This window comes from Chiloscyllium plagiosum, unplaced genomic scaffold (genome assembly GCF_037043375.1).
Source record: "Chiloscyllium plagiosum isolate Xiang-an unplaced genomic scaffold, Cpla_swu_hap1 HiC_scaffold_35, whole genome shotgun sequence".
NCBI lineage: Eukaryota > Metazoa > Chordata > Chondrichthyes > Orectolobiformes > Hemiscylliidae > Chiloscyllium > Chiloscyllium plagiosum.
Genome location: NW_028270173.1, coordinates 30,784,873 through 30,812,138, shown reverse-complemented (window position 1 = coordinate 30,812,138; position 27,266 = coordinate 30,784,873). Strand labels below are relative to the sequence as shown.

The 27,266-nt window shown below is 51.4% G+C and overlaps 1 protein-coding gene across 1 annotated transcript; it reads left to right on the top strand.

Moving 5' to 3' along the window:
* Nucleotides 1–15,552: 15,552 nt before the first annotated feature.
* Nucleotides 15,553–24,192, top strand: LOC148140593 (zinc-binding protein A33-like). Its single transcript, XM_087978887.1, has 6 exons — nt 15,553–15,989; nt 18,693–18,788; nt 18,918–19,151; nt 20,584–20,606; nt 20,717–20,826; nt 23,500–24,192. Exons 1-6 carry the CDS (start codon nt 15,579–15,581, stop codon nt 24,093–24,095), a joined length of 1,470 nt encoding a protein of 489 aa, XP_087835013.1. The 5' UTR covers nt 15,553–15,578; the 3' UTR covers nt 24,096–24,192.
* The last annotated feature ends 3,074 nt before the right edge of the window (nt 24,193–27,266 follow it).

The following is a 27,266-nucleotide window of genomic DNA, read 5'->3' as shown; positions in this document are numbered from 1 at the left end:
CCTGGTCCCTCAGCCCAGTGTGGCAGTGTCTCAGCCTGCTCCCCCGGCCCAGTGTGGCAGAGTCTCGGCCTGCTCCCTCAGCCCAGTGTGGCAGTGTCTCGGCCTGCTCTCTCAGCCCAGTGTGGCAGTGTCTCGGCCTGGTCCCTCAGCCCAGTGTGGCAGTGTCTCGGCCTGGTCCCTCAGCCCAGTGTGGCAGTGTCTCAGCCTGGTCCCTCAGCCCAGTGTGGCAGTGTCTCGGCCTGCTCCCACAGCCCAGTGTGGCAGTGTCTCGGCCTGCTCCCTCAGCCCAGTGTGGCAGTGTCTCGGCCTGGTCCCTCAGCCCAGTGTGGCAGTGCCTCGGTCTTGTCCCTCAGCCCAGTGTGGCAGTATCTCGGCCTGCTCCCCCGGCCCAGTGTGGCAGAGTCTCGGCCTGCTCCCTCAGCCCAGTGTGGCAGAGTCTCGGCCTGCTCTCTCAGCCCAGTGTGGCAGTGTCTCGGCCTGGTTACTCAGCCCAGTGTGGCAGTGTCTCGGCCTGCTCCCTCAGCCCAGTGTGGCAGTGTCTCGGTCTGGTCCCTCAGCCCAGTGTGGCAGTGTCTCAGCCTGGTCCCTCAGCCCAGTGTGGCAGTGTCTCGGCCTGGTCCCTCAGCCCAGTGTGGCAGTGTCTCGGCCTGGTCCCTCAGCCCAGTGTGGCAGTGTCTCGGCCTGGTACCTCAGCCCAGTGTGGCAGTGTCTCTGTCTGGTCCCTCAGCCCAGTGTGGCAGTATCTCGGCCTGCTCCCTCAGCCCAGTGTGGCAGTGTCTCGGCCTGGTCCCTCAGCCCAGTGTGGCAGTGTCTCGGCCTGGTCCCTCAGCCCGGTGTGGCAGCATCTCGGCCTGGTCCCTCAGCCGAGTGTGGCAGCGTCTCGGCCTGGTCCCTCAGCCCAGTGTGGCAGTGTCTTGGCCTGGTTACTCAGCCCAGTGTGGCAGTGTCTCGGCCTGCTCCCTCAGCCCAGTGTGGCAGTGTCTCGGCCTGGTCCCTCAGCCCAGTGTGGCAGTGTCCCGGCCTGCTCCCTCAGCCCAGTGTGGCATCATCTCGGCCTGCTCCCTCAGCCCAGTGTGGCAGCGTCTTGGCCTGGTCCCTCAGCCAAGTCTGGCAGTGTCTCGGCCTGCTCCCCCGGCCCAGTGTGGCAGTGTCTCAGACTGGTACCTCAGCCAAGTGTGGCAGTGTCTCGGCCTGCTCCCCCGGCCCAGTGTGGCAGTGTCTCGGCCTGGTCCCTCAGCCCAGTGTGGCAGTGTCTCGGCCTGGTCCCTCAGCCCAGTGTGGCAGTGTCTCGGCCTGCTCCCTCAGCCCAGTGTGGCAGTGTCTCGGCCTGGTCCCTCAGCCCAGTGTGGTAGTGCCTCGGCCTGCTCTCTCAGCCCAGTGTGGCAGTGTCTCGGCCTGCTCCCTCACCCCAGTGTGGCAGTGCCTCGGCCTGCTCTCTCAGCCCAGTGTGGCAGTGTCTCGGCCTGCTCCCTCAGCCCAGTGTGGCAGTGTCTCGGCCTGGTCCCTCAGCCCAGTGTGGCAGTGTCTCGGTCTACTCCCTCAGCCCAGTGTGGCAGTGTCTCGGCCTGCTCCCTCAGCCCATTGTGGCAGTGTCTCGGCCTGCTCCCTCAGCCCAGTGTGGCAGTGTCTCGGACTGGTCCCTCAGCCCAGTGTGGCAGTGTCTCGGCCTGCTCCCTCAGCCCAGTGTGGCAGTGTCTCGGCCTGGTCCCTCAGCCCAGTGTGGCAGTGTCTCGGCCTGCTCCCTCAGCCCAGTGTGGCAGTGTCTCGGCCTGCTCCCTCAGCCCAGTGTGGCAGTGTCTCGGCCTGCTCCCTCAGCCCGGTGTGGCAGTGTCTCGGCCTGCTCCCTCAGCCCAGTGTGGCAGTGTCTCGGCCTGCTCCCTCAGCCCAGTGTGGCAGTGTCTCGGCCTGGTCCCTCAGCCCAGTGTGGCAGTGTCTCGGCCTTGTCCCTCAGCCCAGTGTGGCAGTGTCTCAGCCTGCTCCCTCAGCCCAGTGTGGCAGTATCTCGGCCTGTTCCCTCAGCCCAGTGTGGCAGTGTCTCGGCCTGCTCCCTCAGCCCAGTGTGGCAGTATCTCGGCCTGTTCCCTCAGCCCAGTGTGGCAGTGTCTCGGCCTGGTCCCTCAGCCCAGTGTGGCAGTGTCTCAGCCTGCTCCCCCGGCCCAGTGTGGCAGAGTCTCGGCCTGGTCCCTCAGCCAAGTGTGGCAGTGTCTCGGCCTGCTCCCCCGGCCCAGTGTGGCAGTGTCTCAAACTGGTACCTCAGCCAAGTGTGGCAGTGTCTCGGCCTGCTCCCCCGGCCAAGTGTGGCAGTGTCTCGGCCTGGTCCCTCAGCCCAGTGTGGCAGTGTCTCGGCCTGGTCCCTCAGCCCAGTGTGGCAGTGTCTCGGCCTGCTCTCTCAGCCCAGTGTGGCAGTGTCTCGGCCTGGTCCCTCAGCCCAGTGTGGTAGTGCCTCGGCCTGCTCTCTCAGCCCAGTGTGGCAGTGTCTCGGCCTGCTCCCTCACCCCAGTGTGGCAGTGCCTCGGCCTGCTCTCTCAGCCCAGTGTGGCAGTGTCTCGGCCTGCTCCCTCAGCCCAGTGTGGCAGTGTCTCGGCCTGCTCCCTCAGCCCAGTGTGGCAGCATCTCGGCCTGGTCCCTCAGCTCAGTGTGGCAGCGTCTCGGCTGGTCCCTCAGCCCAGTGTGGCAGTGTCTCGGCCTGGTCCCTCAGCCCAGTGTGGCAGTGTCTCGGCCTGGTCCCTCAGCCCAGTGTAGCAGTGTCTCGGCCTGGTCCCTCAGCCCAGTGTGGCAGTGTCTCAGCCTGCTCCCTCAGCCCAGTGTGGCAGTGTCTCGGCCTGCTCCCTCAGCCCAGTGTGGCAATGTCTCGGACTGCTCCCTCAGCCCAGTGTGACAGTGCCTCGGCCTGGTCCCTCAGCCCAGTGTGGCAGTGTCTCGGCCTGGTCCCTCAGCCCAGTGTAGCAGTGTCTCGGCCTGGTCCCTCAGCCCAGTGTGGCAGTGTCTCAGCCTGCTCCCTCAGCCCAGTGTGGCAGTGTCTCGGCCTGCTCCCTCAGCCCAGTGTGGCAATGTCTCGGACTGCTCCCTCAGCCCAGTGTGACAGTGCCTCGGCCTGTTCCCTCAGCCCGCTGTGGCAGTGTCTCGGCCTGCTCCCTCAGCCCAGTGTGGCAGTGTCTCGGCCTGGTCCCTCAGCCCAGTGTGGCAGTGTCTCGGCCTGCTCCCTCAGCCCAGTGTGGCAGCATCTCGGCCTGCTCCCTCAGCCCAGTGTGGCAGTGTCTCAGCCTGCTCCCCCGGCCCAGTGTGGCAGTGCCTCGGCCTGGTCCCTCAGCCCAGTGTGGCAGTGTCTCGGCCTGGTCCCTCAGCCCAGTGTGGCAGTGTCTCGGCCTGCTCCTTCAGCCCAGTGTGGCAGTGTCTCGGCCTGCTCCCTCAGCCCAGTGTGGCAGTGTCTCGGCCTGCTCCCTCAGCCCAGTGTGGCAGTGTCTCGGCCTGGTCCCTCAGCCCAGTGTGGCAGTGTCTCGGTATGTGAGTGGGTCCTGCTGGGCCATGTCCCAGAGGGACCAGAAGGAGATCACAGAGGTGACAGCTTCTGCATTTCCAACAACGATGGAGAGCGAGCGATGAGGGAGGTCCCCGGTAACTGCAGCAGTGGGATCGATAACAGGCAGCTGAGGTCTCGCACAGAGCGAGGTAAGCGGGGGTCTCATCAAAGACTGCTGAACCTTTAACTGAAAGCCTTTGTTTTCCGAAGGGCTTTAATGTTAACCATTACCTCATTTCTTTATTTTTCAAAATTAAAAAAAATCCCACAACACCAGGTTATAGTCCATCAGGTTTATTTGGTCGTGCCAGCTTTCGGAGCACTGCCCCTTCATCTGGTACCTGTGGAGCAGGATCATGTGACACAGAATTTATCGCAAAAAATCATAGTGTCAAACAACTGAAACGATGTATTGAACAAGTCTAGATTGCTGTTAAGTCATTCATCTTTTAGAATGTGTTGCAGGTTCCGATTCACTGATATATAAATCCCAGAACTTCTTTCAAGTCACATTCTTGAGATAACTTAAGGTTTTATAAAAAACGGTGACAGCTCAGGCAATGCATTAAAGATGTGGGGTTAGAAACTGTATCTATTCTCATCTTGAGTCAGACTGGTTCTATTTTCAAAGTAGGAATTTATAAAATGTCTCCTGGATTGACTGCCTGCTGATTGTGTTCTTTTTGAATAAAATAGAATGAATCTGCAAATATAATTCTGCAAATGCAATTTCACCTCACAGAGAGACTTATATATGTGAGTGTGTGAGTGTGAGTGTGTGAGAGAGAGAGAGAGAGAAAATGTGTGTGTGTGTGATGGAGTATATGCTTGTGAGTCTTTATTTTTCAACTTATTCTGTGAAAGTAATGTGTAACTTTTTAAAGTCCTTAAAGAATACAGAGGAACTTCGATTATCCAGATATCAATTATCCGAAGTTTGAATTATCCGAAGAAGATCTCAAGATCCTGCAGAAATGTTATATCCAAGAGGTGAGTGAATTCGGATTACCTGTACTGAAGGACGTGTGAAAACGCTGGCAAGACCAGAGAAGCATAAGCAGCTCCAGCATCAGTGACTGGATGGTTTTTACGTAAGGGTTAGTTACACAGCCCTTTGCAAATGCTAGTGCTTTATTCCTATCACTTTATCGGGCCGTTCATGAACAAAATGGCAGGGAAAATAAACGCAGGCCCGAGGCGAGGCAACTGTCTCTCTCTCGTGTTCTTGGAAACCGACAAATGCTCTCGTGATTGTAGACGCTGTTCGGGACTCTGTTTGATGCTGGGATTTCATATACAGTACAGGGGGCAGGCACTATTTCGTTCAGATAATTGATTATTCGGTTAATTGATTCAATGCCTTTCCTCTGGGACTCAGAGTTTTCTGTTAAGTCTGCTCCCCGATCAGGAGACGAGGCAGCAGCAAACCGCTCCCTCTGGCAGCTCCTTCCCTCCACGTACCACCCTCTGTGTGAAAATGTTGCCCCTTAGGTCCCTTTTAAATCTTTCCCCTCTCATCTTCGCTGTTTACTCCAATTTTGATGTTATCTACAAACTTACTAACTGTACCTCCTATGCTCACATCCAAATCATTTATATAAATGACGAAAAACAGTGGACCCAGCACCGATCCTTGTGGCACTCCACTGGTCACAGGCCTCCAGTCTGAAAAGCAACCCTGCACCACCACCTTCTATCTCCTACCTTCGAGCCAGCTCTGTATCCAAATGGCTAGTTCTCCCTGTATTGCATGAGATCTAACCTTGCTAGCAGGTCTCCCATGAGGAACATTGTCGAACGCCTTACTGAAGTCCACATAGATCACGTCCACCGCTCTGCCCTCATCAATCCCTCATCAATGTTACTTCTTCAAAAAACTCAATCAAGTCACGAGACATGATTTCCCACGCACAAAGCCACGCTGACTGTCCTTAATCAGTCCTTGCCTTTCCAAATTCAGGTACAGCCTGTCCCTCAGGACTCCCTCCAACAACTTGCCCACCACCAACATCAGGCTCACTGGTCTGTAGTCCCCTGGCTTCTCCTTACCACCATTCTTCAACAGTAGCACCACGTTAGCCAACCTCCAGTCTTCCAGCACCTCACCTGTGGCTATCGATGATACAGATATCTCAGGAAAAGGCCCAGCAATCACTTGCTTAGCTTGCCACAGCGTTCTAGGGTACACCTGATAAGGTCCGGGGGATTTATCCACTTTTATGTGTTTCGAGACATCCAACACCTCTTCCTCTGTAATGTGGACATTTTTTAAAATGTCACCATCTATTTCCTTACTTTCTGTGTCTTCCATGTCCTCCTTCATGATAAACATCATGCAAACTACTTGTTCAGTATCTCCCAAGTCTCCTGCGGCTCCATACATAGACCGTCTTGCTGATCTTTGAGGGGCCCTATTCTCTCCCTAGTTACCCCTTTGTTATTAATGTATATATAAACTCCCTTTGGATTCTTCTTAACCTTACTTGCTAACACTATCTCATGTCCCCTTTTTGCCCTCCTGATTTCTCTCTCAAGTATACTCCTACTGCCTTTATACTCTTCCAAGGATTCACTCGATCTCTGCTGTCTATACCTGGCATATGCTTCCTTTTTTTTCCCTTTACTAAAACCTCAATTTCTCTCAACATCCAGCATTCCCTACAGCTATCAGCCTTCCCTTTCATCTGAACAGGAATGCAGTATACTTTCTCTGGACTTTCATTTCCTCATTTTTGAAGGCTTCCCATTTTCCAGCTGTCCCTTTTACCTGCGAACATCTATTCCCAATCAACGTTTGAAAGTTTTTGCCGAATACCATCAAAATTGGCCTTCCTCCAATTTAGAAATTCAACTTTTAGATGTGGTCTATCCTTTTCCATCACTATTTTAAAAATTCCTCTCCATCTAAATCCTTAACACTATGGCAGTCCCAGTCTATGTTTGGAAATTTAAAATCTCCTACGATAACCACCCTATTATTTTTATAGATAACTGAGATCTCCTTACAAATTTGTTTCGCAATTTCCCTCTGACTATTGGGGGGTCTATAATGCAATCCCAATAAGGTGACCATCCCTTTCTTATTCCTCCGTTCCACCCAAATAACTTCCTTTGATGTATTCCCAGGAATATCCTCCCTTAGTCCAGTAGTCATGGGATCCCTTATTAAAAACACCACTCTCCCTCCTCTTTTGCCTCCCTTTCTGTCCTTCCTGTAGCATTTGTATCTGAGAACATTAAGCTGCCAGTCCCATCCCGGAGCCATGTCTCTGTAATTGCTATGATATCCCAGTCCCATGTTCCGAACCATTCCCTGAGTCCATCTGCCTTCCCTGTTAGGCCCCTTGCATTGAAATGAATGCAGTTTAGTTTATCAGACCTACCTTGTTCTCGACTTTATCCCTGCCTGCCCTTACTGTTTGACTCGCTTCTTCTCTCAACTGTACCAGTCTCAGATTGATCTCTTTCCTCACTATCTCCCTGGGTTCCATTCACCACCACCCCTCCCCCACCTTACTAGTTTAAATCCCCCCGAGCAGCTCTCGCAAATCTCCCTGTCAGTATATTAGTCCCCTTCCAGTTTAGGTGCAATCCGTCCTTCTTGTCCAGCTCACGTCAACCCAGAAGAGATTGCAATGATCCAAAAATGTGAACTCTTCACCCCTGCACCAGCTCCTCAGCCCATCATTCATCTGCTCTATCCTCCTACTCCTACCCTCACTAGCTCATAGCACCGGGAGTAAACCAGATATTACTATCCTCAAGGACATACTTTTTAAATTCCTGCCGAACCGTCTGTATTCTCCCTTCAGATTCTTATCCTTTTCCCTTCCTGTGTCGTTAGTTTTAGATTAGATGAGATTCCCTACAGTGTGGAAACAGGCCCTTCAGCCCAACCAGTCCACACTGACCCTCCGAAGAGCAACCCACCCAAACCCATTTCCCTCTGACTAATGCACCTCACACTACGGGCAATTCACCGACCTGCACATCTTTGGACTGTGGGAGGAAACCGGAGCACCCGGAGGAAACCCACGCAGACACGGGGAGAATGTGCAAGTTTCACACAGACAGTTGCCCGAGGCTGGAATCGAACCTGGGACCCTGGTGCTTTGCGGGAGCAGTGCTAACCAGTTCCAATATGTGCAATGACCCCCTGCTGGTCCCTCTCTCCTTTCAGATCATTCTGCATCCTCTCTGAGACATCCTTGATCCTGGCACCGGGGAGGCAAGATACCCTTCTGGTTTTCACTGCTGGCAGCACAAACGTCTGTCTGTGTTTCTAGCGAGAGAGTCCCCTACCACAATCGATCACTTGGAACCTGACATACCCCACATTATATTCGAGCTGTTCTCAGTACCAGAAACTTGGCTGTTCGTGCTACATTCCCTTGAGAGTCCATCACCCCCTACATTTTCCAAAACACCATACTTGTTTGAGATGGGGATAGTCACAGGAGAGTCCTGAACTACTTGCCTATCCCTCCTACCTTTCCTGGTTTTAACCCATCTATATAACTACATCTGCAGCTTTCCTCCATTCTTATAACTGCCATCCATCACACCCCCTTGGTCTTGTAAATTCCTCATTGCCTCCCACTAAACTCTAACCTATCCATGCGATCTGATAGGATTTGCAACCAAAGACACTTCCTGCAGACATAATCATCAGTAACATGGAAACTCCCACTAAACTCCCACATCCAACAGGAAGAGCACGTCACTCTACTTTTGTCCATCTTTGCTCCTTCAGAATCCACAGACACCGAAAGTAACACCGTCTTATTGCTCTTAAAAATACCTCTCCAGGCTAATTTTTTACTTATGGTTGATATTTGTAAAATTTAATTAAGAGACAGAACTCAGTAAAACATAGAATCAAGAAATAACCCACTCTGGTCATTACTCTAGATCTACAGCCAGGTTACATGCAAAAACCACACACTTATCTGTTCCTGTGCTGTGACCTCTCCAACACTGGTTCCTCCAAGATCAACTGTGAATCTCACTGTACGTTAATTATTCCTAGATGCACTCTGATGTCCAGAGATACATGAATTCAGCCAGCAAAGACAGTAACTGTGCAGATTCACTGCTGGGTCAGGCAGCAGTGTAGGTTTCTTTCTCTCTCTCCCTCACTGAACACATGGTCACTGCCTTTGTCTGTCTTCCTCCTTTAAAAGTGCCGTTGTTTTGATCTTTTCTCCCCAAAGTTCCAAAACAATGTAACAGTTTATAAAACAGTAATTGCTGCTCATGGAATTCGAGGAAATCACCTCCAACACCGAAAATGCCTCAGAAAAAGGAGTAGGTCTTACAGCCACAAATTTTTCCCGTCCTCCATCTTGGATTACCCAGGATCCTTTTGTGCAGTTAGGGCGGGGCATGGTGACACTTGATGGACAGCGGTATTTTTCCAAGTCGGGATGGTTGAGTGTCTTGGAAGGGAACTTGAAGGTGGTGGTGTTCCCATGTATCTGCTGCTCTTGTCCTTCGAGATGGTAGAGGGTATGGGTTTGGAAGCTGCTGTCCACGTGAATCCGTTTGAGGATGTGCTGCTATGGCTGTCACACATCTCCCTCTGGAGTGTGCCTTTGTAAAGGGAGTCTGGAGGGAGATGCAGTGGTTTATGTCGAGGTTTGTCCCGAGCAGCTCCATGCTCTCCGGGCTGTTCCCCGGGACACACACCGAGACAAACGTCGCCTGTGCCTGGAGGACCGTCACCTCGGTGAACGACACTCTTTGTTCTGCCCGAAACTTGTCGGTCTTCCAGGGCAAGGAGTTGACCCTGACCGAGTGTTGCAGACTGGCACATCCCAAGGTCCAGGACTACGTGCTGAGGGACACACTGAAGCTTGGGGCAGCTGCAGTGGGGAAAGACCACCGTCTGGGGTCTTCCTACTGAAGTACAAATGGGATCTGTTCACTTTTGCGGCAAATGTGTGTAAATAGTCTCCTCCGTAGGTAAGAAATACCTTCGGCCTTACAACCGCAGGGAATGTCAGATTGAAGATTTATTATGCAAAGCCTGTACAGAACTGCTTTAGTACCTGTTTATGTAGATTCGGGTAATTTTTGTGAATAAAGTATATTTTTTACAATTTAAATTCTATGAAAGTAAGAATGAAACAAAACCCCTGAAACACATTTCCACAGGGTTGGTGCCCAGAATGAACACAGGTCAATTTATACAAGATACCAAAATTCCTATTAAGGACTCAGAAGAAAAACATGGCATCACAAAATAAATATTTGTGAAGAAAACAAAGCACAACTTCAAAACAGCCAGGACAGATATCTCCCAAAATAATCCAACAGCCTGATATACACAACCCCAAAACAAATTGCTCCCATGTCTATAATCAAGCAAAACAGCCTCAACTCAGGGGATCAAGAAGTTAGGATGAGTTAAGTCTGAATTAGAGTAGTGCTGGAAAAGCACAGCAGGTCAGGCAGCATCCAAAGAGCAAAAAAAAACCATTTTGGGCAAAAGCCCTTCATCAGGAATAGAGGCAGGAAGCCTGCTGGGTGGAGAGATAAATCAGAGGGGTGGGGAGAAAGTAGGATACAGTACAATAGGTGAATGGGGGTGGGGATGGAGGGAATAGATCAGAGAGGAGAGTGGAGTGGATAGGTGGGAAGGAAGATAGGTACGTAGGACAGGTCATGGGAACGGTGCTAGCTGGAACTGGGTAGGAAACTGGTGAAGTCCACATTGATGCCCTGGGATTGAAGTGTTCAGAGGTGCAAGATGAAGTTCAGGTTTCCAGTATCCGCAGTCCTCGTTTTCACCAAGGATAAGTTAAGGGCAATGCACATTACAGGTTCAATCTGACCAGCGGTACAATTCTCCAAATAAGACAATGCTGTGGGGAAGCCAGTATTGGACAGGGACAGACAGTGCTCAGTTTCTCCAACTTTCACATTATCAGGTTATAGTCCAACTGGTTTAATTTGAAGACTCGTGCTTGTAAATAAGCCTGTCATAATACATCCTGGTGCTTGTGATTTGTAACTGCGTGCAAATAAGCAAGGCTCTTGTACAACACACTATGGTAATCTGCTTGATGTAGTGGTGGCTGTGGAAAGCCCTTCCAGTCGATTCTGAGTGGGGTGGGGGGGATGGGGAGAGGTTAGTGTCAGGGCTGCTCCACACAGATGCGCCAGACCAGGTGGATGTACTTGGGTATCATAGTGAGCCTCTTGGCTTGGACAGCGCACAGGTTGATGTCCTCAAAGAGGACCAGCAGATAAAGCCTCGTTGGCCTCTTGCAGGACAATGAGGGCCGAGCTCTGGAAGGGCACGTGGGTCTAAAAATCCTTGACAACGTCCTTTAAGCGCCTCACCTGCCAGAGTGATGCCCGCGCCCCTCCTTTTATACCGTCCTGAGCCGCCGGCGGCTGGCGCCCGCCATTCCCCTATTGGTCAAGAAGAACAAGCTTCTGATTGGTGCAGAAATCACATCGGCCGATTGGTCAATCGCTGATGCCATTGATTGGTTGAGAATGTGAATTGTGATTGGACGGTTTTTCAATCCCGGAACTAACTCTGAAGACCAGACATGATTTGGAGGAGCCGCTGTTCAGCTTCTCGTCCAACAGGTTGAATTGGAAGCACTAGCTTTCGGAGCGCCGCTCCTCCATCAGGACAACCCACAACCACCTGATGTGAAACCAGTGCTTCCAGTTTCACCTGTTGGACTATATCCTGGTGTTGTGGGATTTTTAATTCAATACCAAGGAAATTCAAACTGGGAGCTAATCGCTGCAGATCCTGGAAATCTACTGAAAACAAATAAAAAGATGCTGGAAATCACAAGGGATCAGGCAGCATCCCTGGGGAGAGAGCAAACTAACGTTTCATGTCTAGGTGACAGCTTTTGTTTTTGTTTTCAGCAGGAAATTCAAATGTAATTTCTTGCCCACAGGTTCATCGAGGGAAGGTGTTGCAGGCAGCAGTGAGAGCAGGAGAGGTAGACCCTGGATATTCTGAACTGAGGGGGACGTTAGTACTGGGTGCATTTTGAAATGTGATGTGCGCTGGAGCCCAAGTTACCACAAATCTCTAATGGAAACAAAAACAAAATGCTAGAAATTAAAGTGGGTCAGGCAGCGTCTTTGGAGAGGCGAAAGTGAGAATTCTAGATGCTGGAGATTAGAGTCAGGATGAGAGTGGTGCTGGAAAAGCACAGCATTAGGAGAGCAGGAAAATCAACGTTTCGGGCAAGAGCCCTTCATCAGGAATGAGGTTGGGAAGCTCTGGGGTGGGGCTGGGGAGAAGGTCGCTGAGAGTGCAAGAGGTGGGTGGAGGTGAGGGTGAAGGTGATACTCGGAGAGGAGGGTGGAGTAGATAGGTGGGAAGGAAGATGGAGAGATGGGACAGGTCATGAGGGTGGTGCTGAGCTGGAAGGTTGGGACTGGGGTAAGCTGGGCGGGGGAAGGGGTAATGAGGAAACTGGTGAAGTCTACGTTGATGCCCTGGGGTTGAAGTGTTCCGGGGAGGAAGAAGAGGCGTTCTTCCTCCAGGCATCGTGGTGAGGGAGGAGGCGATGGAGGAGGCCCAGGACCTGTATGTCCTTGGCAGAGTGGGAGGGGGGAGTTGAAGTGTTCAGCCACAGGGTGGTGGGGTTGATTGGTGCGGGTGTCCTGGAGATGTTCCCTAAAACCCTCTGCGAGCAGGAGTCCAGACTCACCAATGTAGAGGAGAGCAACGGATACAATAAATGACATTGGTGGATGTGCAGGTGAAACTTTGGATGTGGAAGGCTCCTTTGGGGCCTTGGCCAGAGATGAGGGGGGAGGTGTGGGCGCAGGTTTTGCAATTCCTGCGGTGACAGGGAAAGGTGTCAGGAGGGGAGGGGAGGATGGGTTGTTGTGGGGGGAAGCGTGGACCTGACCAGGTAGTTGCGGAGGGACCGGACGGAAAGTGGAAAGGGAGGAAAATGTATCTTTTGTGGTGGGGTCTGTTTGTCGGTGGTGGAAATGGCGGAGGATGATGTGACGTATGTGGTGGTTGGTGGGATGGAAGGGGAAGACCGGGCGGGGGGAGGGGGGTTCTGTCCATGTGCGGTTGGAGGGGTGGGGTTCGAGGACAGAGGTGCAGGATGTGGGTGAGGGGAAATTGCGGTCTTTAAAGAAGGAGGCCATCTGGTGTGTTCTGTGGTGGAACTGGTCCTCCTGTGAGCAGAGGTGGAGGGTTTGGGAATATGGGTCGGCATTTTTACAGGAGGCAGGGTGGGAGGAGGTGTAGTCTAGGTAGCTGTGGGAGTCGGTAGGTTTGTAGAAAATGTCAGTGCTGAGTCAGTCACCATTGATGGAGATGAAGAGGTCCAGGAAGGGGAGGGAAGTGTCAGCGATGGTCCAGGTGAATTTAAGATCAGGGTGGAATGTGTTGGTGAAGTTGATGAACTATTCAACCTCCTCGCGGGAGCACGAGGTGGAGCCGATGCAGTCATCAATGTAATGGAGGAAAAGATGGGGAATGGTGCCAGTGTAACTCCAGAAGATGGACTGTTTCACGGGGCCGACAAAGGGACAGGCATAGCTGGGGCCCATGCGGGCGTCCATGGCTGTGCCTTTCATCTGGATGAAGTGGGAGGATTCAAAGGAGAAATTGTTGAGGTTGAGGGCCAGTTCAGCCAAACAAATAAGTTTGTCAGTGGAAGGGTATTGGTGGGGAACTGGGAGAGGAAGAAACTAGTATCTTTGGAGAGCAAATTAATATTTTGATTCTAAGTGACAGCATTTTTTGTTTGTTTCCAGACAGGGAATTCCAATTTGATTTCTTCCCAACAGGTTCAGTGAAGGAAGATGTTGCAGGCAGAAGAGAGAGCAGTAAAGGTAGAGCCTAGATATTCTGAACTTCGAGGTGCCTCAGTGCTGTGTGTATTTTGAACTGCAAGGTGCCTGATGGCTGAAATTAAATGGAGACCCGTTCAGTCACCTGACCCTCCAGGTACCTCAAATGCATATAAATGTAATCTGGTTCAAGTAAGTCTGGTCTTTGGTTCATTTGGATAGAGTCAAGTCCAATGTTTGTTAGTTTCCTTGATATACTACTGTACAGATGCGAGCTGTGTTTGTGACTATGTATATAAACATTTTTTTAAAGAATAACATCTATTTTGAAACAAAATGTGTATTCTGAACTGTCAGGTGTCTCAGTGCTGTGTATATTCTGAACTGTCAGGTGTCTCAGTGCTGTGTGTATTCTGAACTGTCTGGTGTCTCAGTGCTGTGTGTATATTCTGAACTGTCAGGTGTCTCAGACTTGTGTGTATTCTGAACTGTCAGGTGTCTCAGTGCTGTGTATATGCTGAACTGTCTGGTGTCTCAGTGCTGTGTATATTCTGAACTGTCAGGTGTCTCAGTGCTGTGTATATTCTGAACTGTCAGGTGTCTCAGTGCTGTGTATATTCTGAACTGTCAGGTGTCTCAGTGCTGTGTATATTCTGAACTGTCAGGTGTCTCAGTGCTGTGTATATTCTGAACTGTCTGGTGTCTCAGTGCTGTGTATATTCTGAACTGTCAGGTGTCTCAGTGCTGTGTGTATTCTGAACTGTCAGGTGTCTCAGTGCTGTGTATATTCTGAACTGTCAGGTGTCTCAGACTTGTGTGTATTCTGAACTGTCAGGTGTCTCAGTGCTGTGTATATTCTGAACTGTCTGGTGTCTCAGTGCTGTGTATATTCTGAACTGTCAGGTGTCTCAGTGCTGTGTGTATTCTGAACTGTCAGGTGTCTCAGTGCTGTGTATATTCTGAACTGTCTGGTGTCTCAGTGCTGTGTATATTCTGAACTGTCAGGTGTCTCAGTGCTGTGTGTATTCTGAACTGTCAGGTGTCTCAGTGCTGTGTATATTCTGAACTGTCAGGTGTCTCAGTGCTGTGTATATTCTGAACTGTCAGGTGTCTCAGTGCTGTGTATATTCTGAACTGTCTGGTGTCTCAGTGCTGTGTATATTCTGAACTGTCAGGTGTCTCAGTGCTGTGTGTATTCTGAACTGTCAGGTGTCTCAGTGCTGTGTATATTCTGAACTGTCAGGTGTCTCAGACTTGTGTGTATTCTGAACTGTCAGGTGTCTCAGTGCTGTGTGTATTCTGAACTGTCTGGTGTCTCAGTGCTGTGTATATTCTGAACTGTCAGGTGTCTCAGTGCTGTGTATATTCTGAACTGTCAGGTGTCTCAGTGCTGTGTGTATTCTGAACTGTCAGGTGTCTCAGTGCTGTGTATATTCTGAACTCTCAGGTGTCTCAGTCCTGTGTGTATTCTGAACTGTCAGGTGTCTCAGTGCTGTGTGTATTCTGAACTGTCAGGTGTCTCAGTGCTGTGTGTATTCTGAACTCTCAGGTGTCTCAGTGCTGTGTGCACGGTATTCTGAACTGTCTGGTGTCTCAGTGCTGTGTGTATTCTGAACTGTCAGGTGTCTCAGTGCTGTGTGTATTCTGAACTGTCAGGTGTCTCAGTGCTGTGTGTATTCTGAACTGTCAGGTGTCTCAGTGCTGTGTATATTCTGAACTCTCAGGTGTCTCAGTCCTGTGTGTATTCTGAACTGTCAGGTGTCTCAGTGCTGTGTGTATTCTGAACTGTCAGGTGTCTCAGTGCTGTGTGTATTCTGAACTCTCAGGTGTCTCAGTGCTGTGTGCACGGTATTCTGAACTGTCAGGTGTCTCAGTGCTGTGTGTATTCTGAACTGTCAGGTGTCTCCGTGCTGTGTATATTCTGAACTGTCAGGTGTCTCAGTGCTGTGTATATTCTGAACTGTCAGGTGTCTCAGTGCTGTGTATATTCTGAACTGTCAGGTGTCTCAGTGCTGTGTGCACGGTATTCTGAACCGTTCTCCCTCAGTGATCTGGCGGGTTGCTCTGTTAGTGCATTGTCAGTGGGTTGGCTCTGGTCTCAGTGAGTGGATCAAATTACACTCGCAGGCTGGCTGCGGGTTCAAACACACCTCTTCCGTCCCTTCCCACCCAGGAACCGTGCCTGCACTGCTCTCTGTAAGAACACGAGGAAGTGAGTCTCAGAGCAGGACACCGCCAAACGCTGGGAGTTGCCGGCGGGATGGATTCCGGGCAGCGGGCTGGGAGCTGGAGAGAGGAGTTGGTTTGTGCGGTGTGCCTCGGGCTGTTTGTGGATCCAGTGACCCTGGACTGTGGTCACAGTTACTGCCGCTCCTGTATCACAGGCTGCTGGCAAGCCCAGGAGACCAACTTCTGCCCCGAGTGTCTGCAGGTGTTCCCGGGGCTAACCCTCAGGTCGAACCGGGCTCTCACCAACCTGGCCGGGAGGGCGAGGCAGCTGAGCAGGACCCGGAGGATGGCGAGCCAGCAGCTCCACTGTGAGCTGCACCAGGAAGGAGTGAAGCTGCTGTGTGAAACCGACCAGGAGCTCCTCTGCAGCATCTGCCGGGACAGCCGGGAGCACAGATATCACACCTTCATCCCCCTCAATGAGGCTGTGGGCCTTTACAAGGTGAACAAGGCCAACCGGAGGGAGCAGACCACGCGTTCAACCGGTGCAGGACTCTGTCCCTCAATTCTGGGAAGCTCCAGTTTTAGGGACATTCGCTGAGACCCTGAGGGTAGAGGATCGGAACCAGGTCAGCCACAGAGTCTGAGCTCCCCCGGGTGGGGGCTGACACCAGGAGGTGACCCTCAGGGATACCCCATGAGGAGGTGATGGACTGAGTGGTGTTGTGTTAACCCAGAGTTGGACAAGCAGGAGGCTGGGAGAGCACAGCAAGCCAGGCAGCATCAGGAGGTGGAGAGGTCAATGTTTCAGGTGTAACCCTTCTTCAGGACTTGGGCTGGGGGTGTAAGGGGAGCACCCAGGTAATGTTCTGGGGACCCGGGTTCAAATCCCGCCTCTGCACAGATGGTGGAAATTAAACTCACTCTAAAATAAAATCTAGATTTAAGGATCTAACGCTGACCAGGAATCCATTGGTGATTATTGTTACTGCCATCCTTACCTGGTCTGGCCTACGTGTCACTCCAGACCCACAGCAAAGGGGTTTGACACTTAACTGCCCTCTGGGCAATTAGGGATGGGTAATAAATGCTGGCCTGGCCAGCGATGCCCACATCCCGTGAATGAATATTTAAAAATTATTGACACTCTGGTACCTGAATCTGAACGAGGCAGTACTGCAGTCAAGAACTGTTCATGTGGAAACAAAGGGGGAGTTGGTGACCATTTTCCAGCCTCTGTAGAGATATGAGACTAACAGGGAGGAGCTGAAGTAGGAGAAAGTGAGGACTGCAGATGCTGGAGAATCAGAGTTGAACTGGCTGGTGTTGGAAAAGCACAGCAGGTCAGGCAGCATCTGAGGAGCAGGAGAGTCAACATTTTGGGCAAAAGCCCTGATGGAGGGTGAGGATCAGAAATAGACCATTCAGCCCATCGAGTCAGCTCCTCTCATCAATGTGATCCTGGCTGATCTGATAATCCCTGACTCCAGTTTCCGATCTTTTCCCCATAACCTTTGATTCCCTCACTCATTAAAAACCTGTCTGGTCCGCCTTGGATGTCCTTAACAGCACAACCTCTATAGCTCTCAGTGGTAGAGAATTGCACAGATTCACTCCCCTCTAAAAGAGATGAAATTCCTCCTCATCTCTGTCTTAAAAAGACACCCCCTTATTCTTGGATGATGCCCTTTGGCCCCAGACTCTCCCACAAGTGGAAACAACATTTCCACAGCTACCCTGTCAAATCTCCGAAGGATCATGTACATTTTCATAAAGTCACCTCCGAATCTTCAAACCTCTTCATGAACCTCAAAACAAAATCCCTCCAGATCCAGGACCATCCAAACAAACCTTTTCTGGGCTGCCTCCACAGGCGTCTTCACAGTATTCCAGCTTTGGTCTAACTGGTGTCCTCTGTACCTTCAGGAGAAACATCCCACAGCGGGCTCATCCTACACCTTTCCCCGTAAGCTCGTACGTGTGTATGAATTAGAGAGAGAGAGAGAACTCTCAGTGTAGATTGATGAGGACTGACCTCGGGCTGAGGAGCTTCAGTCACATAGACTAGTGACAGTCTTTTCTGGGAGAAGAGAAAGCCAAGGTTAGATTTGATAAGAGTCACACAGCAAGAAAACAGGCCCTTCGGCCCAACCCGTCCATGCCGACGCAGTATCTTAAACTGAACTAGTCCCACTTGCCTGCATTTGGCCCATATCTCTCTCAAACCCTTCCTATCCATGTATCTGTCTGAAAGTCTTAAATGTTCCACTACTTCCTCTGGCAGCTCGTTCCGTGTACGCACCAGCCTCTGTGTGAAAGACTTGTCCCTCAGATCTCTTTCAAGTCTCTCCCCTCTCACCTTAAACCTATGTCCACTAGTTTTGGACTACCCTTCCCAGGGGAAAAGACTTTGGCTATTCACTGTATCTTCGCCTGTCATAATTTTCCAAACCTCTCTAATGTCACCCCTCAGCCTCCTCGGCTCCAGAGAAACAGGAGAAAGTGAGGGCTGCAGATGCTGGAGATCAGAGCTGAAAATGTGTTGCTGGAAAAGCGCAGCAGGTCAGGCAGCATCCAAGGAACAGGAGAATCGATGTTTCTGGCATAAGCCCTGAAGAAGGGCTTATGCCTGAAACGTCGATTCTCCTGTTCCTTGGATGCTGCCTGACCTGATGCACTTTTCCAGCAACACATTTTCAGTCCAGAGAAACAGTCTCGCCTCTCCTCATGACTCGAACTCTCCAATCTTTGTAGCCTTGGTGAATTACTGCTGGGGAAGTGTTGAAAATCACGATGGGTCTGGGCAGAGTGGAGAGGGAGAAATATGTTCTGGTTGGTTCGGGGATTGAGAACCAGGGCGTGTACAGATATGAGGGACAGTACTGGTCGGAGAAGCCGAGGAGATAGGAAGGGAAAGGCTTTCTCCGTCCTGTGGGATTTTGGGGTTTGGGATGCTCTGTCTGGGTGCATGACAGAGGCAGGTCCAATAGGGCGGGAGTGGGGGTGGGGGTGGGGTGGGCACCCAAGAGGGAATTGAATCCAGGAAGATGGCAGCAGACATACAATGGGGCTGAATGGGACCACGTCTGTCCCGTTGTGCAGAGAGATTGGGGGGGGTGGCTTCCACAGCACTTCATCCTGCCCAATCCACTTTTCTGGGAATGTCTGAAGGCCCCCGTTCAGGAATTTCTGCTCTCGTTTACAGGATCAGCTGAAATCGTCCTTGGATTTGGCCGCCAAAAGGAAGGCCCAGCTGCTCAAGGCTAAATTCAACCAGGAGCAGAAGATCTCCCAAGTCAAGGTGAGACGCCCGTTTGGTCACTTCTCCAGACCCCAGTTTCTTTCCCTCTCCCCTCCTCCCCCCACCCCACCCCCCCAACTCCCCGGTTTGAAACATTTTGATCGTGTGCCTGTGTTCCAATGGGTTCAGGAGCAGTCACGCAATCTGCAAGTCCACATCAAGTATGAACTCGCCAAGATGCACCGGACTCTGAGTGAGATGGAGCGGCGCCTGGACGGAGATCTCCGTGCACGGGAGGGGATGATCCTGGAGGCTATGCGAGGGAACCTGCGGGAGATTCAGGGTGCCCTGGACTCCGCCGAGCGGGTTCTGACCGAGTTTCAATCGCGGCTCGATCGGCCGGACGTATTGACCATCCTCAAGGTAAGGAGAGAAACGTAGCAGTCTTCGGTAATCTTGGTATTGCCAAGAATCACCTGGAGTGGGGAGTAAACGCTGCCCCCTACGTACCCACTGGGGAGGGGGGGTTCAGTGTTCTGTATCCCTATCATTGGAAGTGAAGGGGTGAGTGGGAATGAGGACCAGGCGGGGGCCATTCAGCCCAGCAAACGTGCTTTAAAGCAGTGCAACCAGATCATGGCCCATCTTTTATCCCAAGAGCATTTTCCTGCAATATCTCTGTATCCCCTGATATCAGGAAATCTCCAGGGATTTACCAGGATGTTTCTGGGAATGGAAGGTCTGTGTTGTCCTGAAAGGCTGGATAGGGTGGGACCCTCCTCACTGGATCGTGATCTTAGAGAGGTTTATAAAATCGTGACGGGTTAAGGTCGGATACTGGAAATCTCAAGGGATTTCCCAGGATGTTCCTGGGTATGGAGGATTTGAGTTATAAGGAGAGGCTGGGGCCTTCCTCATTGGAGCGTAGGCGATTGAGGGGTGACCTTACAGAGGTTCATAAAATCATGAGGGCCATAGATCAGGTGAATGGCACCTGGGATGAGGGATTTCAAGACGAGGGGGTATAAGGTTAAAGTGAGAGGAGAGAGATTTTAAAGGACACAGGGCAAATGCTTTCCCAGAAGGTGGTTTGTGTGTGAAGTGAACTTCCTGAGGAAATGGTGGATGTGGGCACAATTACAATGTTTCAAAGACATTTGGATAAGTACGTGAATAGGACAGGTTTGGAGGGATTTGGGGATGAGCAGGTAGGTTGGACTAGTGTCGAAGAGTGTGGTGCTGGAAAAGCACAGCCGGTCAGGCTGCATCCGAGGAGCAGGAGAGTCAACGTTTCGAATAAAAGCTCTTCATCTGGAATGCTGCCTGACTGGCTGTGCTTTTCCAGCACCGCACTCTTCGACTTTGATCTCCAGCATCTGCAGTCCTCACTTTCTCCAGGGAGGTGGGACTGGTTTAGTTTGGGATTAGGATCAGCCGGGACTGGTTGGACTGAAGGGTCTGTTTCTGTGCTTTATGACTCTGCGACTATGACTCAATGAGTGAGACTCTGCACTCCTCTGGGGCAGAGAATTGACCAGGATCACCACTCTCCGGTTCAAAGAAATCCCTCCTTATCTCAGTCCGAAATGGCCTGACCCGTGTTCCGAGGGAGTGTGTTCAATCCATTCACACGTGTTGTATGACCCTTTGATCTTTTCCCTATAAATTCTGCGTCTACGGTCTCCCTCTCTCACTCGCACCCGATGCAGGAGCAGCGCTCCTAAAGCTAGTGTTTTCAAATAAACTTGTCCAACTATAACCTGGTGTCATGTGACTTTTGACCTTGTCCCGTGTCATCGTATTCAGGTTTTGATCTGTCTGTCAAAAGTTGACTTGTGTTTCTGTTTTGTTTCAGGAGAAAGATTCCTGGAATGCCAAGTATGACTTTCCTTTATTTACAAACACAAATTGTTAACAAACACAGCTTAATCTTTTAATGCAAAAAGAAAGGAAATATATTTTTCAATCTTTGAACATTGAACTTGCAGGATTAGTCACAATGCGATGGAACTGGTGGACATGGATCTTCCTCTGGGGATATTCAGAGGTCCCTTGCAGTATATTGCCTGGAGAGAAATGCTGGACACTATCAGCCCAGGTAAAGAGATGTCTGTGCTCTCAGTCCCAGTTAGTAGAGCAGTGATTTCAAAGTACGTGGCGGAGGAAAATGGAAAAGAAAATATGAGGCGGTGTTGGGGGAGGGAATTAAACACAACTTGAGCACCTCTCCCACTCTTGCCAATAGCCACCTGTTGGAAGGTTCACCTCCCATTGATCCACATTATACTCCATCTGCCAAATATTTTCCCACTCGCTCAACTGGTGTTGGTTCCTGGTTAGAACAAAGAACATGCCCTTCGGCCCTCCAAGCCTGAGCCGATCCAAATCTACTGTCTAAACCTGTCGCCCAGTTCCTAAGCATCTGGATCCCTCTGCTCCCCACCTACTCATACATCTGTCCAGACGCATCTTAAATGAATCCACTGTGCCTGCCTCTGCCACCTCTGCTGGCAACGCGTTCCAGATACCCACCACCCACATGCGGTAAAGTACTTGCCACATGTATCCCCCTTAAACGTTTCACCTCTCACCTTGAAAGCGTGACCTCTCGTTATTGAATCCTTCACCCTGGGAAAAAGCTTATCTCTATCCACCCTGTCTATACCTTTCATGATTTTGTAAAACTCAATCAAGTGCCCCCTCAATCTCCATTTCTCTAATGAAAGGAAACCGAACCGACTCAATCTCTCTTCATAGCTAGCACCTTCCATCCCAGGCAACATCCTCGTAAACCTTCTCTGCACCCTCTCCAAAGCATCCACATCCTTTTGGTAATGTGGTGACCAGAACTGTACACCGTTCCCGAAGTCACTGCCGCGTATCCGAGTTGGAAGCCCGCGCAGTCAGAAAATTACAGGGGACGCTGGACAGGGGCTGCCATTGAGAAAGTGACCTGTTTATCCTGACCCAACCCTGGGAATTATAGAGCAGTGGGCCTTACTTCGGTTGAGGGTAAAGTGTTGGACTCGGTTATAAGAGACAGGATTTATAATAAGATTTATAATAAAGAAATAAATTGATTAAGGATATTCAACAAGGTTTTGTGAAGGGTAGGTCGTGTCTCACAAACCTTATTGAGTTCTTTGAGAAGGTGACCAAACAGGTGGATGAGGGGAAAGCAGTCGATGTGGTGTATAGGGGTTTCAGTAAGGTGTTTGATAAGGTTCCCCAAGGTAGGCTATTGCACAAAATACGGAGGCATGGGATTGAGGGTGGTTTAGCGGTTTGGATTAGAAATTAGCTCGCTGAAAGAAGACAGAGCATGGTGGTTGATGGGAAATGTTCATCCTAGAGTTTTGTTACTTGTGGTATACCACAAGGCTCTGTTTTGGGTCCACTGCTGTTTGTCATTTTTATAAATGACCTAGATGAGGGCATAGATGGATGGGTTAGTAAATTTGCGGATGACACTAAGGTTGGTAGAGTTATGGATAGTGCCAAAGGAGGTTGCAGGTTATAGATAAGCTGCAGAGCTGGGCAGAGAGGTGGCAAATGGAGTTTAATACAGAAAAATGTGAGGTGATTCACTTTGGAAAGAGTAACAGGAATGCAGAGTACTGGGTTAACAGTAAGATTCTTGGTCGTGTAGATGAGCAGAGAGATCTCGGTGTCCATATGCTTAGATCCCTGAAAGTTGCCACCCAGATTGATAGGGTTGTTAAGAAGGCATACGGTGTGTTAGGTTTTATTGGTGGAGGGATTGAGGTCATGCTGCAGCTGTACAAAATTCTGATGCGGCCTCACTTGGTGTATTGCATACAGTTCTGGTCACCACATTATCGGAAGGATGTGGAAACATTGGAAAGGGTTCAGAGGAGATTTACTAGGATGTTGCCTGGTATGGAGGGAAGGTCTGATGAGGAAAGGCTGAGGGACTTGAAGCTGTTTTTGTAAGAGAGAAGCAGGTTGAGAGGTGACTTAATTGAGACATATAAGATAATCAGGGGGTTAGATGGGGTGGAGAGTGAGAGCCTTTTTCCTCGGATGGTGATAGCTAGTACGAGGGGACATAGATATACATTGAGGGGTGATAGTTATAGGGCAGATATCTGACGTAGTTTCTTTACTCAGAGTAGTCCAGGTGTGGAATGTACTGCCTGCAACAGTCATAGACGCGCCAACTTTAAGGGCATTTAAATAGTCATTGGATAAACATATGGACGAAAATGGAATAGTGTAGGTTAGATGGGCTTCAGATTGGTACAGGTCAGTGCAACACCGAGGGCCGAAGGGCCTGTACTGCGCTGTAATGTTCTATATTATTCTATTCATTGTTTTCTGCCTGTCAGCCACCTCAGTCCATGTCAATACCCCGTACCCCCCTGCCCTCGCAATTCCATGCACTTTCAGTTTACACGTTAATCTCTTACCCGGGACCTCAGTAAAGGCCTCCTGAAAGTCCAAGTAAACCACATCCAGCGGCTCCCCCTGAGCAACTTCACGAGTTACATCCAATCACTTTGACAAGCACAATTTCCCTTTTGGAAATCCATGCTGACTCTGCCCAATGTTCTCACTGTTTTCTGAGTACTCTCCCATTATACCTTTTCCCGTGGACCCTAGCACCTTCCCTGATGATAACAGGCTAATGGGGGTGGCACGGTGTCTCAGTGGTTAGTGTTGCTGCCTCACAGCGCCAGGGACCCGGGTTCGATTTAACTCATTCACCCTCTGCCTTTTCTTTCTGTGTTGTTTTTCTTCCCCCGCTCAGTGCCGGCCGCTCTGACCCTGAATCCGAAAACCGCCAACCCCTGGCTGGTCCTGAGTGAGGACCAGTCGGCCGTGAGGATGGGAGACCGAAGGCTGGAGCTCCCGGACCTGCCCCAGAGGTTCGACCGGTGCGCCTGTGTGCTGGGGTCGGAGGGATTCACATCGGGGAGGCACTACTGGGAGGTGGAGGTGGGGGATAAGACCGAGTGGGACCTGGGAGTGGCGAGGAGGTCCTGCAAGAGGAAGGGGAGAATCAGACGGACCCCCGAGGACGGCTACTGGAAACTGAGCCTCCGAGGTGGGAGCGAGTACACGGCCTTCACCTCGCACCCGACCAGCCTGAGCGTCGTTCCGAGGCCGAGGAAGGTCGGGGTGTACCTGGACTACGAGGGGGGGCAAGTGTCGTTTTACAACGCAGACAGTATGTCCCACCTCCACACTTTCACTGACGCCTTCACAGAGAAACTCTACCCGTACCTCTGCCCCTGTTTGAACGACGGTGGGAAAAATTCGGTGTTTATGAAAATCTGCGGGGTGAAGGCCCACTCTCTGACGTCACGCGGCCGGAGTCTAACTCCCAACGCAGTGGGCCCGTGAGGAAAGGGCGATGATCTCCCCCTGCTGTGTTATCGGCTTTTCGGGATTTCAGTGCCTGTCGTAACAACTAAAGCAAGGTCTTTACTCCTGCGTTCCTGGATGGGCCCAGCATTTATTGTCTTTCCCTAATTTAGGAGGCGGGGGGTGAGCTGCCCTCTTGACCCGGTGCGGTCCCTGAGCTGTACGGTTTGGGAAAGGATTTCCCGGATTTCGACCCAGAGTCAGTGATGTAGTTCCAATCAGGACAGCACGGAACATCACCTTTTACTTCTCTCAGCCTGGTCCCTCAGCCCATTGTGGCAGTGTCTCGGCCTGGTCCCTCAGCCCAGTGTGGCAGTGTCTCGGCCTGCTCCCCCGGCCCAATGTGGCAGTGTCTCGGCCTGCTCCCTCAGCCCAGTGTGGCAGTGTCTCGGCCTGGTCCCTCAGCCCAGTGTGGCAGTGTCTCGGCCTGCTCCCTCAGCCCAGTGTGGCAGCATCTCGGCCTGGTCCCTCAGCCCAGTGTGGCAGTGTCTCGGCCTGCTCCCCCGGCCCAGTGTGGCAGTGTCTCGGCCTGCTCCCTCAGCCCAGTGTGGCAGTGTCTCGGCCTGGTCCCTCAGCCCAGTGTGGCAGTGACTCGGCCTGGTCCCTCAGCCCAGTGTGGCAGTGTCTCAGCCTGGTACCTCAGTCCAGTGTGGCAGTGTCTCGGCCTGCTCCCTCAGCCCAGTGTGGCAGTGTCTCGGCCTGGTCCCTCAGCCCAGTGTGGCAGTGTCTCGGCCTGGTCCCTCAGCCCAGTGTGGCAGTGACTCGGCCTGGTCCCTCAGCCCAGTGTGGCAGTGTCTCAGCCTGGTACCTCAGTCCAGTGTGGCAGTGTCTCGGCCTGCTCCCTCAGCCCAGTGTGGCAGTGTCTCGGCCTGGTCCCTCAGCCCAGTGTGGCAGTGTCTCGGCCTGCTCCCTCAGCCCAGTGTGGCAGTGTCTCAGCCTGCTCCCTCAGCCCAGTGTGGCAGTGTCTCGGCCTGCTCCCTCAGCCCAGTGTGGCAGTGCCTCGGCCTGCTCTCTCAGCCCAGTGTGGCAGTGCCTCGGCCTGCTCCCTCAGCCCAGTGTGGCAGTGTCTCGGCCTGGTCCCTCAGCCCAGTGTGGCAGTGTCTCGGTCTGGTCCCTCAGCCCAGTATGGCAGTGTCTCGGCCTGGTCCCTCAGCCCAGTGTGGCAGTGCCTCGGCCTGCTCTCTCAGCCCAGTGTGGCAGTGCCTCGGCCTGCTCCCTCAGCCCAGTGTGGCAGTGTCTCAGCCTGCTCTCTCAGCCCAGTGTGGCAGTGTCTCGGCCTGGTCCCTCAGCCCAGTGTGGCAGTGTCTCGGTCTGGTCCCTCAGCCCAGTATGGCAGTGCCTCGGCCTGCTCCCTCAGCCCAGTGTGGCAGTGTCTCGGCCTGGTCCCTCAGCCCAGTGTGGCAGTGTCTCAGCCTGCTCTCTCAGCCCAGTGTGGCAGTGTCTCGGCCTGGTCCCTCAGCCCAGTGTGGCAGTGTCTCGGTCTGGTCCCTCAGCCCAGTGTGGCAGTGTCTCGGCCTGCTCCCTCAGCCCAGTGTGGCAGTGTCTCGGCCTGGTCCCTCAGCCCAGTGTGGCAGTGTCTCAGCCTGGTCCCTCAGCTCAGTGTGGCAGTGTCTCGGTGTGTGAGTGGGTCCTGCTGGGCCATGTCCCAGAGGGACCAGAAGGAGATCACAGAGGTGGCAGCTTCAGCATTACCAACAACGATGGAGAGCGAGCGATGAGGGAGGTCCCCGGTAACTGCAGCAGTGGGATCGAAAACAGGCAGCTGAGGTCTCGACCAGAGCGAGGTAAGCGGGGGTCTCATCAAAGACTGCTGAACCTTTAACTGAATGCCTTTGTTTTCCGAAGGGCTTTAATTTTAACCATTACCTCATTTTTTTATTTTTCAAAATTAAAAAAAATCCCACAACACCAGGTTATAGTCCATCAGGTTTATTTGGGAGTGCCAGCTTTCGGAGCACTGCCCCTTCATCTGGTACCTGTGGAGCAGGATCATGTGACACAGAATTTATCGCAAAAAATCATAGTGTCAAACAACTGAAACGATGTATTGAACAAGTCTAGATTGCTGTTCAGTCATTCATCTTTTAGAATGGGTTGCAGGTTCCGATTCACTGTGTGCGTGTGTGTGTGTGTGTGTGTGCATGTGAGTGTGTGTGTGTGTGTGTGCGTGTGAGTGTGAGTGTGTGTGTGTGTGTGTGTGTGTGCGCGTGTGAGTGTGTGTGTGTGTGTGAGTGTGTGTGTGTGTGTGCGTGTGAGTGAGTGTGTGTGTGTGTGTGAGTGTGTGCGTGTGAGTGTGTGTGTGTGTGTGAGAGAGAGAGAGAGAGAGAGAGAGAAAATCTATGTGTGTGTGAGTGTGAGTGTGTGCGTGTGCGTGTGAGTGTGTGTGAGAGATGGAGTATATGCTTGTGAGCCTTTACTTTTCAACTTATTCTGTGAAAGTAATGTGTAACTTTTTAAAGTCCTTAAAGAATACAGAGGAACTTCGATTATCCAGATATCAATTATCCGAATTTTGAATTATCCAAAGAAGATCTCAAGATCCCGCAGAAACGTTATATCCAAGAGGTGAGTGAATTCGGATTACCTGTACTGAAGGACGTGTGAAAACGCTGGCAAGGCCAGAGAAGCATAAGCAGCTCCAGCATCAGTGAGTGGATAGATTATATGTAAGGGTTAGTTACACAGCCCTTTGCAAATGCAAGTGCTTTATTCCTATCACTTTATCGGGCCGTTCATGAAAAAAATGGCAGGGAAAATAAACACATGCCCGAGGCGAGGCAACTGTCTCTCTCTCTCGTGTTCTTGGAAACCGACAAATGCTCTCGTGATTGTAGACACTGTTCGGGACTCTGTTTGATGCTGGGATTTCATATACAGTACAGAGGGGCAGGCACTATTTCGTTCAGATAATTGATTATTCGGTTAATTGATTCAATGCCTTTCCTCTGGGACTCAGAGTTTTCTGTTAAGTCCGCTCCCCGTTTAGGAGACTAGACAGCAGCAAACCGCTCCCTCTGGCAGCTCCTTCCCTTCACGTACCACCCTCTGTGTGAAAATGTTGCCCCTTAGGTCCCTTTTAAATCTTTCTCCTCTCACCTTCGCTGTTTACTCCAATTTTGATGTTATCTACAAACTTACTAACAATACCTC

Excerpts from the sequence above, each read along its gene's own strand:
- LOC148140593 (XM_087978887.1), top strand. The coding sequence starts at position 15,579 with ATGGATTCCGGGCAGCGGGCTGGGAGCTGGAGAGAGGAGTTGGTTTGT. Across the intron at positions 18,789-18,917 it reads AGAAGATCTCCCAAGTCAAG|GAGCAGTCACGCAATCTGCA; the intron begins GTGAGACGCCCG and ends CAATGGGTTCAG. Across the intron at positions 19,152-20,583 it reads ACGTATTGACCATCCTCAAG|GAGAAAGATTCCTGGAATGC; the intron begins GTAAGGAGAGAA and ends GTTTTGTTTCAG.